The sequence below is a fragment of the Peromyscus eremicus genome, chromosome 3 (assembly GCF_949786415.1).
Source record: "Peromyscus eremicus chromosome 3, PerEre_H2_v1, whole genome shotgun sequence".
NCBI lineage: Eukaryota > Metazoa > Chordata > Mammalia > Rodentia > Cricetidae > Peromyscus > Peromyscus eremicus.
The window spans coordinates 52,375,116-52,390,959 of NC_081418.1; the positions used below are offsets into that span (position 1 = coordinate 52,375,116).

The following is a 15,844-nucleotide window of genomic DNA, read 5'->3' on the forward strand; positions in this document are numbered from 1 at the left end:
CCTTCCTTCCCTTCTCCTCTTTCTACTATTCACACTTGCCCTGCTTTAAAATTCATGCTCTCTTTTTTTTGTAATTATTAATTTAAAGGGTTTTTATGTGAGGTGTGAATAAATGCAACCTGCGGTGTCTGTTTAGTGTTACCTGCCAGTCTCTCTCTCTCTCTATATATATATATATATATATCTATATATATATAGATATAGATATATATATATATTTGGCTAAGACTCATGCAGAAATGCTGGAGGGATTAGCATTCCAGACATCAAGGTATACAACTCATTTTCCAGGTCTTGATGAGTTTACAAATAAAACCATCATATTCTCCTGCTGTAATGTGTCAGTAACTTGGCTCAGTGGGTAGTAACTGGGTACATGACTGCAGGAAGCTGCTCATGCCACACTGCTTTCTACAGACTGGGCAACAAAACTGAGTCAGCATTGAGTTTGGAGATTCCTGTCATAGTCACCTTTCTGGCACCATGACAGGCCCACGAAAATAAATGAAGAAGGTGTATTTTCCTCAGTTTTTCAAAGTTTTGGTCTATAATTAATTGGAGGGGCCTGAGGTGTGGCAGTACAGCCTGACAGAAAGAATATGGCAGAGCTGAGGTGCCCATCTCATGAAGGCAGAGCAGGAAGGGGAAGGAGGAGAGAAAAAGAGGGAGGGAGGGAGAGAGGGAGGGAGAGAGGGAGGGAGGGAGAGAGGGAGGGAGGGAGGGAGCGTGAGAGAGAGAGAGAGAGAGAGAGAGAGAGAGAGAGAGAGAGAGAGGTGTTTTAATGCATGATGGCCCCTTCTTTCTGAAGTTGTCTCAATGACTCAATGCCCTCTCTATTATAAACTTAATCTGCAGATTAGCACTGATTAAAGCTAATCCTCTATGATCTAATCTTACTCAAAGTCCTTCCTCTGAACACTGGGTAGACCAGTAAGTCTTTAATATCTGAGTATTTGAGGAACAGTTAACATCTAATCCAAACAAGCATTATGTTGCTTTGTAATATAGCATATCTTGCCCATAAAGTTCTTACTTCAAAATGATAAAGAATACTATTATTAATAAAAGATAACCCAGGATATACAGAATGCTACTCCTAATTGTCAAGGCGAAAACGGGTAAATAGAAATACCGCAAATCATTAACTTCTTTCATTATCCCTTATAAAAAACACATTCCCAGCTGAGGTGATGATCCTTAAATTCAAACTTACCAGATAGGAACATTTTTCTAAAGAATTACAGAACAGAATGTGCACAGAGCTGTAAACTATCAGGAACTGTGATAAACTACAGAAGAAAATGACAACAACATTGAAAAATATTTCATGGGAAGCTCTCTAACAAACACCATTTTATTAGTTAGCAGTGCATCTGAATTACTTGGGGTCTTTTTCTTTAAGTATCTCCATGGAGGATTCAGCTATTAATATTTACTTTTATTCACCTTGTTATTTTGAAGATAGTCTTTCTTCTTCTAATTTTTAATGTTTATGATCATAATGAAATACATGGTAATAATAAAGTTCACTTTGATGCTTAGGAGGGAAGGTATATTTGTTTACTCTCAGCATTGTGTCTAGGATATAAATTCACAGATTAACCAGCAAAATGCTATGCAGGCTAATTGCATGCCTCAGGATGTGAAATGAAAGGACCAAATTAATACCTAAACATCTACTGGTATCTAGAAACTTCTATTTCTTATTCACAGGCTGATGTAGGGGATGCAGGAAGTTTAGGGAAGATTAAAACTTGGGGAATACTGAAAATATCTTTAAGAGATGGATGTTAGACTCTAAGAAGTCTGTCTAGTTGTGGGCCTCCAGAGTCTCCTCCTGCGCTAAGTTAATCTTCCCTGGTTAGTGGAACTTCTATGGAGAGGCTCACCTGCTTCTTTTGGAGAATCTGTGTTTTGTCTACCATGAGAAGCTGAGAGAAAGATTTTTCCACATTTGTTTTTCTCCAAGCAACTTTAATTCATCAGAAGCAGAAACCAAAGTAACAGACTGGACTGCCCTTTTCAGAACTCCATCTCTGTTTTAATATCTATAACCTCACAGCATTTTATACATATTCATTGTGTTGTAGATCCAACCTCAGTATATATTTGCCAAGAAGTTTTCCTCTTTAAAGTAGTTAAGCAGTAACTATTCTTCCCTCAGGCCCCTAATCTTGCCTATGTTCAGAATTACATTTTTTTTTCTCATTGTGACTGATTTCTTTCACTTCACATTGTATTTGTTACATTTTAGGTACGTATGAATTTGACTTATTTCAATATTTCATTGTATTAAAAATGTACATTTTTCTTCCTACCCATCACTTTATGGATTTTTAAGTTGTGTCCAACTCTAGGTTTTATATCCCCCTTTGCCAAAGCGTATAAAGAGCAACAATGATCAGCTAGGAATTTCCCTGATTTTTGTTTTTCAGTGACATAAGTACATTGTAGAGTAAAGATATTCATGTATTAATATGGAAATCAGGGTATCTAACACTGACAAACACAAAAAATACAGTTTGGCATTTGATACAAGATTACAGCTTTGTGAAGAAGGAAGAAAATAGGACTCATCACTAGGGGAAAAATCAATCACTAGAAAGCAACCTATTTCTGAGGAATTGGCTGACAATGACATTAAACAGCGTAACTGCAGCAAGTACTTTAACAGGTTGATAGAAATGAGGGAGACATGCAAAGTTCCCAATCAAAATTCTAGAAGTAGAAATTGTAGTGTCTGTGATGAGAAATAGCTGACTATAAGTAACAGTAGATTGGATGCCCCAGAAGGAAGGATTAATGAATGAAGTTGATATTCATGAGGAAACAGAAAGAAAATGAGAACAAGGTACCAGTGAGCTGAGGATAACCTCAAAGAGTCAAATATGCAAGTGGGGATACCAATGTAAAATTTTAATATTTAAATTTCTTCAAATTCAAACTAGCTGCCTCCAGTAATTCCAACATTCTATCCTTCTTGGCATGTCTTCCTTAGACTGATTTATTTTTCTAAGTGCTCCATATGCTTCTCTACTGACAGCATCCACAGTCAGCCTGTCATAAAAATTCTCTTAGACTAAAGGTTTTGCCCAGGTCCACACCTTTCCAAAGGCATCTGGTGTCTAATAACTAGTGTATGCCTCCCTGGACACTGTCATATAATTTAGAAATTACTGTTTTCTTCTTTTTAATGAGTTCCTTTTATGCCTCTCTCACTAGCACAGACAATATTTGAGATTTTGGTGGGTACACTGGAACTAGCAACAACTCTGATATGTTTTCTTGTCCTCCCCTGATGCCTGATTTTGACCTCCCAGCCTCTATTACAGCCATTAGAGGTATAGCCCAGTGACAGCATAGCTGGTCTCTAGGGGGCACTGTGGGTCTAAGGAGTGAGCTGATATAGCGCTCTGGTTTGTTGCCCACAGTAGAATATTGACTGTAGAATCAGAAACAGTGCTGTCTCAGGAAGACCAAGGCAAGCAACAGGTGGTCCATCATCTTTATACATAAGCTGAGCATCACCACAGAGAGTCATGAACTGTAGCCTTGAACAATCCAAAACATCCTGGAGCTAGAAGAGAAGGAAGCACCTGCCTCAGAGGAGAGCATGGAAAGGAGTTCCCCAAAGACAGCCATTCAGCACAGCCAACTTCCCTTTCACTAAGCAGGCTGAGCCTAAAGGGGGAAGAGCTGGGCCAGCAGAGTATGCCCAAGGGCACAGACAGCCTATGGGAGCCAGCAAGATCACTGACCTCAGAATCTGACATCACAGGCTATGAGATGAGATGAAAGGGGGAGCTAACTCCTGCTCTAACCAAGGAGACCAGCATCCTGAGTAGAAGGATGTGTGACACTGCCCTCCCTGACTCTGCCTGGGGCCCCACCCTGCTCTGCTGTGTTACTGTCTTTCTCCTGGGAACAAGTAAGTCCTGAGCTCTGGTGGGACTGCTCCTCAGCTACTTTACTGCTGCTGCTGAATCCATCTACTCTTTCTCTGGATACTCACTCCTGTCTCCTGCTTCCCTAGGTTCAGCAAATCCTGGGGTCATCCAGTTTCCAAGACACATAATCAAAGCAAAGGGAAAAAAGTTCCATTCTGAAATGTATTCCCATCTCTGGACATTACAGTGTGAGCTGGTACCAACAGACTCTGGGGCAGGAACTTAGGTTCCTCATTCAGCATTATGAAAAAACAGAAGAAGCAAAAGGAAACATGCCCAACCGATTCTCAGTCCAGCAGTTCAGTGACTATCACTCTGAGATGAACATGAGTACCTTGCAGCTGAAGGACTCTGCTGTGTACTTCTGTGCCAGCTCACCACAGCCTTATAGAGTGACAGGCTTTCTGTCCCTTAATCTTCCTGTCCCCGCTGGTGATGTAATAGAGAGAGGTTATGAGATGCCACACAACCTTATCCAAGGCCCAGAAATGCTTCTAGGTCTTTACTAATTCCCTTAGAGTGGTCTTAAAAGGGGTTGGGCCCCAAGACCTCAGATGTCCTCATTTCTCTGCCAGTACCTTCTAGCTCCTACCTAGCCAGTGGGAGGAAACCCTGTTCTGTGGTGGGGTGTGAGCATAGGCAATATATCGTAAGACAAAGGTAGACATTAACTTACCCATTTTCTAGATGAAGATTTCTATACACCAATAGGAATCAGTAGCTTATGAAATTTCCTAGCATTTCATATTTACCAATACCAACACAAGCGTTAAAATCTGCATCTCTTTGCCTTCTAAGTCAAAGTTCTGAATTTCCCTGTTGTTTCCTATTTTGAGTTATAAAAATATATAGTTCACTGTCTCTTGTGTTATAAGACCAGCTGAGGTTATTGTGAATATGTGAGATGCTGATAGGTTCTAGATGTACACTATTAAGCTGGATAATGTTTGTAGAGTTATAGTTTCAAGGTGAGGTTTACATTTTCAAAAAAAGAAAATTTATTACTCAGTAATCAAGCAATCATTTTAAAAGAAATATAAGGAGATAATATGCTTCTCTCTCTGATTAAATCAGAGTATTGATCAGAAGACTTCCATTACTGGTAGATCAGAACTTAACCTGGAAATGAGCCTAAGAGCTTCAAAATTTCAAGTTCTACAATTGAACATCTAAGTCTAAAGTTCACAGTGGCTCTTGCTTGGACAGACTCAACCATGGGCAACTGCCTTTTGTCTTGGTGGCTCTTTGTTTCTGGGGAGCAGCCATGCTTTAGGCATTGAGAGATATGTTCTTTCTAGAATGGCCAGACTCTGTCCTAAGGTTCTTCATATGGATGCTGTGCTGCCCCCTTTGTCTCTGCTTCTGCTTCTGAGTCCTTCCTCACCAGTTACAGGATTATAGAAAGTATCTATTAAGATCCTACCAGGATGTTTGACCACAGAAGGAGGTTTTATACTTTGATACTATCTGTGTAGGCTGCAACTGAGATATTCTTTACTTAGAAAGGAACCTATAGTGCTCTTGAGTAGAAGTAAGTGTTTCATGTTAGAGAACTTAGAACATGAGCTTTTGAATGAAGTAGTTACATTTACCTGGGAACCTAGACAAACCAGATCTTCACATTTCCAGGCTAACAGCTCACCCATAATGTTGAAAGAGACTTTCTCTTTACAGAAATCAAAGTAAGAAAGTTTAGGTCAGCCCTCCACAGCATCACCTGAAACAAGGAGATTTTTTTTTTTAATCAATGAGGACACAGTAGCCTAGCTTAGAATGTAGAGCTTATGTTCCTGAATTGTTATGAGATATCTTAAATCAATTATTCAAATTGTAATGACCCCAACCTTGGTGTTTTATAAGATTTCTGGATGTTGAGCAGTTCTTGGAGCCATAGATGGCACCGAAGGTTTACCTTCCATATTTAAGGCAAAGTAAAGAATTAGTAGAAACTTCATAGACTATGGCATGTTGTGCGGGTGCAACTGAGACTATACAAATAGTAAAAATAAATAAATAAATAAAAGATTGTGAAATAAGGAAATATGCCAAGAACGGCACATAAGATGGCTGACGAGCTGCCTGCAGAGATTGGAGAAAAACGGACACAAGATTGTGGACCATCAACCCTCCATGCATTCCCCTGTGGATCTTCTGCTTAGCATGCCTCTAGAGGGCCAAGGCAGAAATGCCTATGTGTCCCAAGGTCATGCTTTATGGCATGCACTTGTCATGTTCTCCTCCATATAATTACTTCTTGTAATGCTAGTCTTTTTCTTCTATCTGGTCTTTATGTTCTGTGTTTCTAGATCAATGGTGATTTCTGTGATACAGGAAAGGAGTGAAATAAATTTCACAGGAAATTATACAGAGGTGATCACCCAGGCTGGGGTCAAGGCAGTTTATTTTTACAGGTCATGGGAAAGAACCTGCAGCCTGGGGAAGCTTTACATGCTTGGATAAACTGTACTGAATGTGTGGTCAACTATAGCACATGGTATGATGTGTATCAGTGCACTGGTTTCAAATTGTCCATGATGAATAATTCAGTTTCTGAGGATATTCCAAGGGCATTGTGTAAAACTTGAGACCCTTGGGGGTATTGGCAGAAGACTGTGGATGGAGTAACATATAGATGGGAAGACAAACGGGAAGTGTGGGAACCTAGAACAGGAGGAAAATAGTGGCCTCCACCAAGAAAGGGAGATGGTAACTTTAATCCAGATATTTTGATTCCTCCTGAAGGAGTGTGGAGACAATGTGGCAATGGTTGAAGTGATTGTTACAAGTTTTATTGGGTTTCTAGACTGAAAAGAGCTGCCAAGAAAGGTGAGCTTCCTTTCATGGAAGAACTGAAAATTGGATCAGGTCTACCTTGGAATTGTTGGGATTAGAAAGACAAAAGTTGCTGATCTGCAGGGGCAGATTTCTTATCTGAGGTCATTGTGGCCCACCAGTCATGGGGCTTGTTGTTTACAGAGGGCTGAGGAGGAACTTGAACTTCTGCAGGGGTATGGAGATCAAAGCAGGCTGTATTAGAAGGAAATGACTATCTGGTACATTGACATTGACCACTGTTTTTTTTTTTTTTTTTTTTTTGAAATTGCATGTTGCTAGCCTCTGGGTCAAGTGCTCAGAAGATTGTATAATCATTAAAAAAATAGATTATGCTTGCTTTGGTGTTAAGTCTGGGATAGTTCCTGTGTTTAGTAAAAGATGATAAAGAATATATTGGTGATTTTTTAAGAATAACCTTTGGAAACATGAGGATACTTTGTATTGGGTGATTTCCCCTTTTCTTTCTGTTTCCCCTTGCTTATGATAATAAAAGACTGAGGTTACCAAGGCAGAAGCAGAAGCTAAGGAAGCTGTAGCAGAAGCTACTTAGCAACTGCAGAAGCCCGAAGTGACCTGCCAACTTGTATGAGCACTGTCTCTGAGTCATTACTGTGCCTTCCAGGTATCCCCTCTTTGGACCCTCAAAACCTCTGAGTCTGGTTCCTGGCAGAAATGTGTCATAGTGGGAATAAAAGAAACCTTATATGTTGACTTAAATTAAAGGAGTACATGCATGTATATATACAAAACAAACCACAAATTCCTTAAATCTCAGTTGTTAATTTGTGTATCTCCTCTCCAAATAATACTGTTAATCCAACCATGTGATTGTAGTTAAGAGTTGGCTTGCTTCTGTGGGGAAGGGGTGTGGCATGACAACTGTGCAGTTCCCCATTTGTTGGAGACAATGACATCACTAAGTCACTGAGAGCCCCGGCTCTAGTTTCTACAAACAGAGCTGGAAGACATCAGATCTTGCCTTGGTCCTGAGATGGACTTCAGGCTCCTCCATGTGGCCTTGAGTCTCCTGTGTGCAAGTGAGTGCTGGACAGGCTGCAGGTATGCTTCCCTCAACAGAATTCCCTATTCTAGCTAAAATGACATCAGCATGCTCTGTATTCCTCTATTCCAGAACACATGGAGGCTGCAGTCACCCAAGACCCAAGAAGCAAGGTGACAGTAACAGGAGGAAAGGTGACACTGAGCTGTCACCAGACTTCCAACCACAACAATATGTACTGGTATCGGCAGGACCTGGGTCATGGACTGAGGCTGATCCATTACTCATTTGGTGCTGGTAGCACTGAGAAAGGAGATGTCCCTGATGGGTACAAGGTTACCAGACCAAGTCAAGAGAACTTCTCTCTCATTCTGGAGATGGCTTCCCCCTCTCAGACAGCTGTGTACTTTTGTGCCACCAGTGATGCACAGCAATGTGTGGCTGTCTCCTCTCTGCACATAAAGTAAATTAGGATGACAAGTTTCCTGTGTGGCCCAGGATTTCTTTGCCTCTTTAAGAGTCACTGAGCTCTACAAACTAGGCACATTTCAGCATGGGTCTCAGCCTGACTGAAGTCCACTCTAACATCTTTTCTTGGCTGCTTGTGTTATATCCACCCCTTAGTTCTCCTTACTAAGAGGAAAATGAATCTTTCTGTTGTGTTTTGTTGAGGTTTTCTTTCTTTCTTTTTTTTTTTTTTTGAGGGTTTTTCTGTGTAAGTCTTGACTATCCTCATAGTCTGTAGACCAGGCTGGCCAAAAACTCACAGAGATCTGCCTGCCTTGCTACCATGTGCTAGGATTAAAGGCTTGTGCTACCAGTACTATGGCTGGTTGAAAATTAATCATTAACTAAAATTCCTGATGACCTGTTTGATAAAGTCATAGCCATCATTTCCCTCTTGGTGGCCTCAGTGAACTCCTTAACCACTCTGCTATCCACCTGAGCCACTTACATGGTGTCTTTCCAGGCTGTGTTTACCCTACAGGTCAGTAGTCCCTTTGTTATATAGGACAAAAATCCATAAGGTCCTATGTCATTTTCTTCACTCATCTCTATCATCAGCCTTTACCCAGACTTCTCTGTTTTTTCCTCTCCAGCTGAACTTGTCTACATTCCATTACTTCCTCATATGTGCTGTGCTGTTTTCACCTCTGGGGATACTTTCCTAGGACATTTCTTCTGCACTGAAGTCACGCCTTTCCCTCTTGCTCTGGATCTCTACCTCCCATGAAAATCTATTTCAGGTTGGATTATTTTTTTTTTTTTACCTTTTTAGGATTTTAATTTATTTACAGTATTTCACCCTTACTTCCTCTTCACATGATTTTCTTTCCTTTTAAATTCATTATCTCTTATTTATTATTATTTTTTGTTGGTTTTATGTTTGTGTGTTTGTGTGTATGTGTGTGGTTTAAATAAAAATATTAGTTCAATCTGCTGATTCTATTCAGTGTTACTTATATGTATACTTTTAGGAATGCCTGCTTGTGATTGGTTAACTATATAGGGGACTGTAGTAGTTTCAATGTAATTTCTCCCATAATCTCATATGGATTGTCACTCTTAAGAGATATAGCTTATTTGAAGTAGATATGGTTTATGGGAGGAAGTGTCTCACTGTGTGGGTGAGCTTTGAGGTCTCTATTGCTCAAGCTTTCACTCAGTGTGACACTCAATTCACTTCCTGTTGTCTTCAGATCAAGATGAAGCCAGCACCATGTCTGCCTGCATGCCACCTTGTTGTACAGTGATGATAATGAACTAAACCTCTGAAAATGTAAGCCAATCCAATTAAATGTTTTTTCTTTGTGAGAGTGGCCATGGTCATGGTGTCTATTCACAGCAGTAGAAAACCTATCTAAGACAGAAGTTGGCACCAGGAGTAGGGCATTGCTGTGAGAGCTGGAGAATGCTTTTGTTTGAAGAAATATGAACAATGGGACTGTGGATTAGAAAAGTTGTTTAATGCTTTAAGTGCTGCTTAATAGGCTATACTAATAACATGGAAGACAGTAGTGCTAAGAGTTACTTGTATTGGGGGGGACTGGTTCAAGAGGTTTCAGAGGAGAAGAATTTTAGTACATTGCCTAGAGACCATTCTTGTGACATTTTGGTGAAGAATGTGGATGCTTTTGGCCTTTGTCAGGAGAGTCTGACTGAGGGTAATGTAGATGTAACAGTTTTATTAAATAAGAAACACAGAGACAAATGCAGAGTTAAAAGCCCAAGAGGTCAGAGTAGTAGCTAAGAGCTGAGACTTAAAACCACCTTCTTACCCTTCCTGCCGCCACTGCTGTCCTTCCCCTCAGAAAGAGGTCTATTTCCTGTGTGTCTGTCTTTTTACTGACTTTCTGTTCTGCCTTCTTATTGGTTGTAAACCCAACCACAAGACCTCCTCGTCACTGCCTTCTATACAGACCTCCAGGTCTTCTATGGTTGGTATTGAGATTAAAGGTGTGTGTCTCCATGCTGGCTGTATCCTTGAACACACAGAGATCCACCTGTCATGTGATCGGGATTAAAGGTGTGCACCACCACCACCTGGCTTCTGCTATGGCTTGCTATTAGCTCTGACCTCCAGGCAATTTTATTTATTAACACAAATAAAATCACATTTCAGTACAAATAAAATATCACCATAGGGTAACGTGAAGAATTTTGGATGAATTCCCTTGGCAGAGGATCTCAAAACAGCCTAGTATAGATTCTGTCCTGTGGTTATTAGTGTTAACTCTGTTGAAGATTTATAATGGAAAGGAACAAGTTGAGCAAGAAAAAACACAAAATGTAATATTTGAGGAGAAAAGAAACACAGGGAAGTGGGAGGAATTACCACACCAGATTTCAGGATATCTGATTCTTTTTCCATATCTAGATGAATTTGCAAATAAAAGTATCAGACTTTCTCATTGTAATGTGTCAGTAACTTGGCTCAGTGGGTGGTGATTGGGAATACAACTGCAGGGAACTACTCATGCTACTCTCCGTTTTACAGACTGGGCAATAAAACAGAGTCAGCATTGAGTTTGGAGATTCGTGTCATAGTCACCTTTCTGGCATCATGATGGTCTGAGAAAACACAGGAAGAAGGTGTAATTTAGATATTGGCCTAGTGTTTCAAAGGTTTTGGTTTGTGATTAATTGAACCTCCTGTTTTGGGGCCTGTAGTGGTGTAGAACATCATGGCAGAGAGAATATGTCAGAGCTGAGCTGCCTATTTTATGAAAGCCAAGATGAAGGACAGAAGAGAAGAGGGAGAGAGAGAGAGAGAGAGAGAAAGAGAGAGAGAGAGAGAGAGAGAGAGAGAGAGAGAGAGAGAGAGAGAGAGAGATCTTTTAATTGCATGCCTCTAGTGACCTACATCCTCCTATGAGACCCTGCTTTCAGAAGTTGTCTCCATCACTCAATGTTCTTTCTAGTATAAACCAGTCCATGTATTAGCGAAACCTTCATGGTCTAATATTTCTCAAAGTTCTTTCTCTGAACACAGTATAGAAAACTGAGTCATTAATATGTGAATCTTTGGAGGAGGAATGCTTCTAATCTAAACCAAATAAGCACTATTTTGCTTTGTAATATAGCCAACCTTGCTTAATATAATTGTTATCCAAAATAGAAAAAGAATATTTTGTTAATAAAAATTTTCTAATAAATACAATACTCCACCTAAGTTTTTAAGTCACAGAAGAGTAAATAGTAATTCACACAAAACATTAACTTTTTTCACGTTTACTTAGAAATAAAGCATCAGCAGCTAAAGTGATGAGTCTTGAATTAAAATTTACCAGATAAGAACATTTTCTAAAGAATTACAAAACAGAATGTGCACAGAGCTGTGGACTATAGGACCTGTGTTATACTACAAAAGAAAATTACAGCCACATCAGAACACACTCCATGTGATGCTTTCTAACCAACACAATTAATGTTAGTTACTAATGTATCTGAATTATTGGGTTCTTTCCCTTTCAGTACCTCCGTGGAGGATTCAGCTATTAATATTTATGTTAATTGAGTTCTGTCATTTTGAAGATATTCACTGATTTTTACTTTTTAAGGATAAAATACACAGTAACATAAAATTTCACTTTGAGTGCTTTACAGGAGTGGATCGTTCTCTACTCTCTGCATTGTGTCTATGAAATAAATTTAAAAATGAACAGGCAAAAAGCTCTGCAAGCTCATTGCATTCCTAGGGACATGAGTGGAAAATGGATATCTACACACCCACTGGTATCTAGAAACTTCTATTTCCTCTTCACAGGGTGATGCAGGCAAGTTGGGGAAGAATAAATTGTTTGGGTAAAGTTGGAAATATCATTTTGAGATGGATGATAGACTCTGAGAAGTCTGTCTGGGCATCATATGGGCCTCCAGTGTCTTCTCCTGTGATAACTTAATCCTCTCTGGTTGATGGGACCCCTAGGGAGAGGTTCATATGTTTCATTTGGAGAATCTGTATATTGTCTACCAGGAGAAGCTGAGAGAAAGATATTGTTTTCCCCAAGCACCTTTAGGTCAGAAGAAGCAGAAACCAAAGTAGCATACTGGACAGATTTTTTTTTAACTCCATCTCTGTTTTTACATCTGTAACTGTCTTGGTTACGACTTCAATTTCTGTGAAGAGATACCACAACTATGGGAACTCTTATGAAGGAGGGGCTTACATTTTCAGAGGTTTAGTCCATTATTGTCACAGTGCTACATAGTGACATGCAGTCAGACATGGCGCTGGCTACATCTTGATCCCAAGGCAACAGGAAGTGAACTGACTGCCACACTGAGCAAAGCCTCAAAGCCCACCCTCACTGTGATACACTTCCTCCAACAAGGCCACACCTACTCCAATAAAAGCCACACTTCTTAATAATGCCAGTTCCTGTGAGTCCATAGCATGGCGGGGGGGGGGGGGGTAGTCAATTACATTCAAGCTACCACAATAACTCCCTGGTATTTTACATGTTTACTGTGTTGTACTACCATTACCACTCGTATTTCCCAATGTGTTCTTCTCTATAAGCCCTTTAAGCACTAATGGTTCTTCCTTTAAACCCATGATTTTGCCTATTTTTTGGAAGTATAAATGTTGAATTATAATTTCTTTCTATTTGTGTCTCATTTCTTTTAATTAAAAAAATATTTGATACTTTTTCAATGTGTATATGAACTGGACTTATTTAAATACTTCATTGTATTAAAATTGTATGTTTTTCTACCTATTTATCATTTTACAGATTTTTAAGTTTTGTCCATCTCTAGGCTTTATATCTATCTTTGCCAAAGCCTACAAAGAGCAATAACGATCTACTAGGAATATCCATGGTTTTTATTTCTCAGTGACTTAAGCACATTGCAAAATAAAGCTATGAATGTACTTACAAGAAAAACCGCAGTATCTAACACCATCAAACATAAGATATACGTTTGGCATCTAATAAAAGATTACAGCTTTGCAAAGAAGGAAGAAAATAGGACTCATCACTAGGGGAAAAATCAATCTGACTGTAAGTAACAGTAGATTAGATGCTCCAGAAGGAAGGATTAGTGAATTTGAAGATGATATTCATAGTGAAACACAGAGAAAATGAGAACAAGGTGAGCTGAGCATAACGACAAATGGTCAAATATGCGAGCAGGGATTCCACTGTAAAATTTTAATATTTAAATTTCTTCAAATGCTAGCTAGCTGTCTCCAACAATGATTCCAACACTCAACCCTTTTCAGTTTTCACTTCCTTTTCCAACTGCTCAGAGGCTTCTCCACTAATGGCATCTGCAGTCAGGCCTTCTAGGTATTTCCTTTGACCAAAGACTGTTTTCACCAAGACCAGCAACTTCCAAGGGCAGCTACCATCTAATGACTGACTGGTCTGAAAAGAGATTTTATTCTCTTGTGGCTTTTTTGTTTATTTTGTTTGTTTTTGAAAATGGAGTTCCTTTTGTGCTTCTCTCTCTAGCACAGGCAATATTTGAGATTTTGTTTGGTAAATGGGTATTGGCAACAGTTCTCTGAGGTTTTCTGGCCTACTCCTGATGCCTGATTTTGAGAGTTTCTAGCCATAGCCACTAGAGTTACTTACTGTCCAATGACTGCACAGCTTGTTACTAGAGGGCACTGCAGATCCACCGACTGAACTGTGGGCAGTGGTCCGGGAGGCAGATGCAGAGCTCCAATGTGGAGCCCACTGTAGGCTATCAGCTGTGAAACCAGAAACACTGCTGGCTCAGAAGACACAGGGAGGGGGATAAGTGCTAAATCAACTTTACACATAAACTGGGCATCACCAAAAGGAGTCATGAACTGTAGCCTTGAACTGTAGGCTTGGCAATCCAAAACCTGGAGCTAGAAGAGAAGGAAGCACCTGCCTCAGAGGAGAGCATGGAAAGGAGTTCCCCAAAGTCACCCATATTTATTCAGCACAGCCATCTCCCCTTCCATTAAGCAGGCTGAGCCTAAAGGGGGAAAGGCTGGGCCAGCAGAGTATGCCCAAGGGTACAGACAGCCTATGGGAGGCAGCAAGATCACTGACCTCAGAACCTGACATCACAGGCAATGAGATGAGACAAAAGGGGGAGCTGCCTCCTGCTCTCACCAAGGAGACCAGCATCCTGAGTAGAAGGATGTGTGACACTGCCCTCCCTGACTCTGCCTGGGGCCCCACCCTGCTCTGCTGTGTTGCTGTCTTTCTCCTGGGAACAAGTAAGTCCTGAGCTCTGGTGGGACTGCTCCTCAGCTATTTTACTGCTGCTGCTGAATCCATCTACTCTTTCTATGGATGCTCACTTCTGTCTCCTGCTTCCCCAGGTTCAGCAAATCCTGGGGTCATCCAGTTTCCAAGACACATAATCAAAGCAAAGGGAGGAAGGTCCATTCTGAAATGTATTCCCATCTCTGGACATGATAGTGTGAGCTGGTACCAACAGACTCTGGGGCAGGAACTGAGGTTCCTCATTCGGTATTATGAAAAAATGGAGAGAGAGAAAGGAAACATGCCCAACCGATTCTCAGTCCAGCAGTTCAGTGACTATCACTCTGAGATGAACATGAGTACCTTGCAGCTGGAGGACTCTGCTGTGTACTTCTGTGCCAGCTCACCACAGCCTTACAGAGTGACAGGCTCTCTGTTCCTTAATCTTCCTGTCCCCGCTGGAGATGAAATTATGAGATTCCACACAACCTTATCCAAGGCCCAGAAATACTTCTGGATCTTTACTAATCCCCTCACTGCCTAGCTGAACTCATACCAGTGCTCCCAAATACTGGGATGGGCCCTAAGATTTTCTCACATTTCAGCCAGTAGGAACCCTACTCTTGGTTGTGTGCTTACATTTTGGCATAAGCTACATGTTTCATTATAAAGGTGTACATTAGTGATCCATTTGTGGATGAAAATTTCTACATGCCACCTTGTAGATAGGAATTGATAGCTTATGAAATTATTGAACAGTTCATGTTTAATAATATCAACACTAGGATTGAAACCTACGCCTCTTTGTCCTCAAAATCAAAGTATGACTTTTCATGGTATTATCTGCTTTGGTCAAAAAAATGTATCAGCTCACTGTCTCTTGCATTATAAGACCAGCTGAGCTTAGTGTGTATATGTTGGGGGGGCTGACAGTTTATAGATGTATAATATTAAACCAGATGCTTTTCTTCTTATAGTTTCAAGTTGAGATTTTTATTATCAACAAAATAAAATTTGTTTCTGAATAATCAAGCAATCAAGTTAAAAAGAATTTAAAGAGATATTTATGGCAGATGCTTCTCACTTCAATGAACTTAGAGTATTGTATAAATATAGATATTGAAGGGAAGACTAACAGTACTGATAGATTATACCTTATTTTGAAAATAAGCCTAAGAGCTATGAAATTTCATGTTCCCCACTCTAAACATCTCTCTTAAATAGAAAACGACTCTTTCTTAGACTGACACAATCATGAGCATTTGTCTTTTTTGTTGTTCGCTGCTGGTCTTTGGGGACCAGCCAGTCTTAGGGCATAGGTGAGAATGTAGCTTTTGGGATGGCCAGACCCTGTACATAGATTCTCCCTA

At 40.1% G+C, this 15,844-nt stretch overlaps 1 gene segment (V, D, J or C); it reads left to right on the plus strand.

The window, feature by feature from the left end:
* Positions 1 to 3,827: 3,827 nt before the first annotated feature.
* On the plus strand, positions 3,828 to 9,179 carry LOC131906839 (T-cell receptor beta chain V region C5-like). The segment is given in 2 exon segments: positions 3,828 to 3,928; positions 7,915 to 9,179. Coding segments are annotated over 2 exon segments (414 nt in total).
* Positions 9,180 to 15,844: the final 6,665 nt, after the last annotated feature.